The 5591-nt window shown below is 57.9% G+C and overlaps 1 protein-coding gene across 2 annotated transcripts; it reads right to left on the bottom strand.

Moving 5' to 3' along the window:
- Positions 1–345: 345 nt before the first annotated feature.
- GDF7 (growth differentiation factor 7) lies at positions 346–4781 on the bottom strand (the record flags this gene model as incomplete). 2 transcript variants are annotated; one of them, XM_084792397.1, is made up of 2 exons in its annotated part: positions 346–1790; positions 4415–4781. In XM_084792397.1, the coding sequence occupies 2 exons, from the start codon at positions 4779–4781 to the stop codon at positions 817–819; spliced, it is 1341 nt and encodes a 446-aa protein (XP_084648523.1). In that variant the 3' UTR covers positions 346–816. The 2 variants fall into 2 exon arrangements, with proteins under 2 accessions (XP_084648523.1, XP_084648524.1); XM_084792398.1 differs by having other exon boundaries at positions 346–1769.
- Positions 4782–5591: the final 810 nt, after the last annotated feature.

Genomic DNA, 5591 nt, shown 5'->3' with positions numbered 1-5591 from the left:
GAGCTGGCCCTAAGACACTCAATCCCTGGCAGCCACGTTTCCAGCCTCTTAGGGAACCCTCTTGGCACACATCTAGGAATATACTCCGCTGCTCCATTGCTCTAACTTCCTCCTGCTGCCACCTTCTAGATGCTTCTAAACTTGGCAAATCCTATTCTATCCCTCACTCCTTTCCTTCATTTCACACCACCCCCACCCCACGAGAAAAAAATATTCTTTCTACTTTTCAGATCTTTCCTAATTGGAATTGAGTCGTTTTAAGTCGGTATTGACATTTACAGCTCAACACATTCTTTTGGGTAAAGCTCCCTTTTCAAAACTGAGGCCCAGCCCCCTTCCCCAATGCACACCTCCAGAGAATCTGGGTATTACAGCCCTGCAGTGGGACTCGGTGTCCAACGCCAGGAATCCAGGCACTCAGTAGGGCCACACCATCTCCACCTAAAAGGAGAGCCCAATGCTAACACATTTGTTACCGCAACATGAACACAGACACCCTTCCCTCTCCTAACAGGGACAGCGGTTTGTACAGATGTTAGCAAATGGGCCACCACAGATTTGATAGCAAAGCATAAACACTCATTGCCTTTTGGAGGGGGGCGGACATCCGGTCGCGGTGTACTATCTCTACCCAAGGCTTCTTGTGTCTGCTGTCCACGGTAAATGTGTGCGTGAGTGAAGGAGTGTGTAAATGTGAGTGTGAACTGTGTGCTCTCCTTTCTGCTGGCGGAGGCCATAGTCAGCCGTCCCTCGGGCCTGATGACAGGTGCTCTTCAGCTAGGGTCCTAGGTGGCAAGACCCTCCCCAGACTACATGCTACCTGCAGCCACAGGCCTCCACCACCATGTCCTCGTACTGCTTGTAAACCACGTTGTTGGCCGCGTCGATATAGAGGATGCTGATGGGGCTGAGGCGTGCGGGCACACAGCAGGAGGCTGGCGCCGCATCGGGCGCCATGGAGTTGAGCAATGTCTGAATGATGGCATGGTTCGTAGGCTCCAGGTGTGAGCGCAGAGGAAAGTCGCAAACGCCCTCGCAGTGGTATGCCTCGTAGTCTAATGGCGCGATGATCCAGTCATCCCAGCCCAGCTCCTTAAAGTCCACATGCAGCGGCTTGCGGCTGCAGCGGCTCCGACCTCTCCGCCCGTGGCCCTTGCCTGCGCCGCCGCCGCCCCCGCCGCCCCCGCCGCTGCCCTGCGCTCCCCGGGTCCCCGCCAGCGCTGTCCGCCGCCGCCTGCGTCCGCCCAGGATTGCTTTCCGAGACCCAGCGCCCGGTCCCGGATCGGGTGGCGGCTCTGAGGCGGCCCGGAGAGCGCGGGCCTGGGCACGGATCTCCCGGAACAGATTTTCTTTCCTCAGCGTACGCGAGGAGATCACCAACAGCGAGCGCTCCTCGGCAGCCGTGCCGCCACCGCCCGGCCAGCCGAAGCCCAGACGTCGCAGGGCCAGCGGGCTGCTCCCGGAGCCGGCCACCGCGCGCAGCACTAGACAGAACTTGCGGGAGGGGCGCGACTCGCGACGGTGCCTCCTCACCGCTTCTGTCACGTCGAAGGCTTCCCAGCGCGCGCCATTCAGGGGCTCGGCGGCCCGAGACTGCAGCAGGTGAGATGCACCAGCCGCGTCCGAGCACGTGGACAACAGAAGCAGCGGCGGGAGGGTTGCACTGTCTCTGTCTGACTTCGGGGACCTCCGGCGCAGCACTCGCAGCTCCGCATTTACCACCTCGTCGGCGTCGGAGAGGCTGGATAGGTCGAACAGGAAGCTCTGGCCTGGCTCGGCCGCAGATTCGTCTACGGGGAAGGACAGAAACAGAAAAAACAGTGAGAGTAAAGCAGACACACGCTGCCATGGTGGGCAGCTTGGCTTGATTTGTCCTGGCTGTCCTTGATATATAAAATGACCCAGAAAGGCCATAGAAGCCCCACATCTGGGTTCCAGCAGGAACGCGGCCACTCTGGGCGCGGGCAAAAGGACTCTTTCTTGTCGCCTTCACCCTTCACCCGAAGCTTTGATTCTTCCACCACCACACAGCCACAGGTACACACATCTAATAGCTCAACTGTGAGATGCGCACCACCTCACCTCAGGACCAAACTTTAAGGCTTCTTTAGTTCTGCTGCCTGCTCCAGCGCCTTGCTTTTGCCGAAACGGTAGGTTAGACTTCTGAGCAGGGGTGACCTGAAGGTCTAAGTGGGCCCAACAAAAGGCGCACACGCGCTGTCCCCCGAACGAGGACTTACTTTGTACTGCAATTGCCCCTTGTTGATGGGCTGAGCGCCCCCAGAGAGCTGCAAGTCTCCCCGGCTGTGCGAAAACGAAAAGTTCTCATTCCTTAAAAACACATTCCCCTTTGGTTCCCTCTCTTCTCCCAAGCCAGCCTCGACACCGTCACTGGCCAGAGTTTTCAGAGCAAATTGGGCTCTGAGAATAGTCCAGAAACGGAACACAGAAGCACCACAGCATAGAACCCCTACTCTCCAGCCCACCCTGCCCCTTTGGCCAAAACGAAACGAAAGCCCAGATTAGCGACAGGTTCTCCCAAGTTTACAGTGAGCTTTTATTGTTGGTCGCCTTGGCTTCTCCTGGTGCTCCCGCAGCCACCAACAGGAACAGGAAAGTCAGTGGGATGTAAAGAATCTTTTGTGAAAGATTAGGGGCTGAGACGGCCGCAGCAGTGAGTGAGAGGTTGCTTACTCTTTTGCTCTGGTGTGATTTATTTCATTTCGGGCTTGGTGTTTTATTTCTGGTCGTGGGCCCTTTTTCTTTTGAGTGGGCTCAGGAAAAAAAAAGTTTAAATACCACCAAAGAGCAGATAAGGCGTTGCCTTTGAAGGGGGTCATATGGTTTCGTTTTGTCCCATCGGAGAGACCGTAGAAACTCCCCTCACCTTCTGGAATTTTTTCACCAACCATGGACGCCAGGCCCTCGTGCCATAAGTCTACAATCTGGGGGTAGTGTGTGGCCTCAAGCAGCTCTGTTCTAAACTGAAGGTAGCGGTAGCAAGGTAGACAGAGATAGCGGCCTTTATTCCAAGCCTCTGATTTTCTGCCAGAGCTTTTCCCGCAGCCTCCTGCTTCACCTTGCTTCCTTAGCCCTTCTTCCTCAGGAAGAGAGGGAAGGAGGGAGGAAAGATGGCTGGCCTCTCGGTCTTGCTGGTCAAGCAGAGCTCCACCGGAAGGATTTAGCTGGTTTTATAACGTTGTACACCCAGCCAGACCTAACAAAGCCTGATGCTTCTGTTACTTCAGGGCCCTTCCCGTACCCTGACCTCCTGCAGCTTGGGAGCAACCTAAGCAGGGACAGGTCTGGAGTTTTCCCTGACTCCGAGATTGATTGGAGTTTCCTGTCAGTATCCTACCAGTCAGAGCAGAACCTGGGAAAGTGTATGCTGGTCCATCTGGGCCTGGGATTTCTATGTATGGAAAGAAAGCTGTCTGTGCATACACATACTGTGTGTGTTTCTGAAACGGGTGACGCACGATGGCCTCAGCCTGTTTTCCCACGCTGGTATCAAAGGCCTTCAGGCTGTCAGTGCCCCCCCTCCCCCCCGCCCCAGCCTCCCTTTTCCTCCTGATTTCCAAGCTAGATCTTTGGCTGGGCAGAATTAAGGCCAAAATTACTTGCATTTCCGTCTGAAATTAGTTAAATTTTCCCTATCTGTCTGCTTTAATGACTTCAATGGAGATTAATAAAAGCCAGATGACACACAGCAACTACCCCACAGCCCCACCCACATCCTACCTTTGGAGAGCCTGGCTCAGGGTAAGATGGGATGCCTGAGCTCCAGGCACCCCTCTCCTCTCCACAGGACAGACGTCTTGGACTCAGGGCCGCTGGGGCCTAGCTGCCACAGGACCCAGGCGCCCATACTCTCTTCCTACACCCGAAGCTGCCTGCTGAGAGGGGCCCTCTGACACAGAGAGGCTGTTTATTTTGATCGGATACCTGCTTCCCTACTCTAAATTCCCCCAGCATCATAGCCCCTGTGGTCCCCTGCTTGAGAGAGGGAGCTACCATCACTGCTAGTCCCTCTTAGCGGGAACTCGAAGATCAACCACTCCTGTCCTTCTTTCGTCTCCGAGGGCTCCAGGCCCGAGGCCACTCTAGACCCTTCTCCCCCAAAGAAGAGGACCTTGAATTTGGCTCCCCTGCTTGAGGCTGACCTGCCAGAGCGCAGTTCCAAAGAGCGACCCCACCCCCACCCCCTCAGCCCTCTGTGAGCAAGCCTTGACTAGCGCCACAACCCAGGCTTAAGGATTCAGTAAGTTGACTTCGAAGACGAAGTTTCTAACATCTGAGGATAGGATTCATGGGGCCATGACTCAGAACCGAATGGAGCAGAAGCTTCCCTCCACTGGCTCATCTCAGGCCAGGAGCAGACGGGGTGGGCTATTCCCGAGGACACGTAAAGTACCTTGAGTCGCTTGGTCTGTGAAGCCGGTAATCGTGTCCGCGCGGCGGTGGCCCGAGGGTGCCGCGGCCGGACCCCTCCCAGCCAGGCTCCGGTAAAGCGACATCATGAAGTGGTGTGGCACCACCGAGCCGTTCCTGAAGCCAGAGCCCGCAGCGCGGCGCACAGCGCGGGACCCGGTAACCGCGGCGGCCTGGAGAGCTGAAGGGCCCAGAGACGGGGCTGGAGTCCGCCCTCCGCCGCCGCCCCCGGGGCTCCAGGCTGGTCCTGCCCCAGCCGCTCGGAGCACCGCGGCAGCTTCCAGCCCGTCGCGGGGACGGCAAGCGCTCAATAGCCAGAGACACAACGCGGCGGCAGCGCTCAGGTCCATGGGCTCCGTGGGCCGGCCGGCCGCGCGACACGGGCTCCGTGGCTCCGGGAAGTCCCCCGACGCCTTTTGAACATAGTGTTTAATAATGGGGGAAGTGTGCGCAGCAAGCCGCTGCCCCCCTCCTCTCCCACCCCACCCCCGCCCAGCGCTCGGAGCAGCGCCCCCTGCTGAACGCTCGACCCGCAGAGCCCCCCAACTCAGGCCTATCGCTCAATGCAGGTCAGGAGCCGCCTCCCCTAGCTGCAGCGCCTTGTCCCTGTCCTTGCCAAGTGAGGGCCAGCCGCCGGAGGCTCCCGCCACAACGCCATGCCCCGCCTCCCCTCCCTAAGGCAATGTGACCCCCCACCCCCCACCCCGCCTCAAGACCTGAGCGCTGTCCTTGGCTGGAGGATGGGGCGTCTCGCGTACCCGCCCAGCTTCCTCCCCATTCCTCTACGGAGAAACACCACCCTCCCCGCTATTTTGTGAGTGCTTAGGGATGCCAAGGCAAGACTGGGCCCCTCCCACCCAGCATTCTGGACACGCGCCCCCTTGGTGGATGCTCATTAGGAAGCTACAGGGAGCAACTAGATGAGGATGTTTTCAGTGCACATTTGGACGGTGCCCTCCCAGCGACACAGCCCTCTGAGGAGGATCGCAGTAGGAGGACCAGAACAAGGATGAGTAGCTGGAGGGACCGGGCAGAACGAGGCAGGTGGGCACGGACCGGCTATCAGAAAGGAAAAAATTTGGCCGGGCACCTTGCGCCAAAGCTGAAGCCAAACTTAACGAATTAGGAAGGCAGCCAGGCGGGGACTAGCAAACTCACAC

The sequence above is a fragment of the Acomys minous genome (genome assembly GCF_964271855.1).
Source record: "Acomys minous genome assembly, chromosome: 8".
NCBI lineage: Eukaryota > Metazoa > Chordata > Mammalia > Rodentia > Muridae > Acomys > Acomys minous.
The sequence above is the reverse complement of the archived record's forward strand: the minus strand, read 5'-3'. Positions and strand labels throughout refer to the sequence as shown.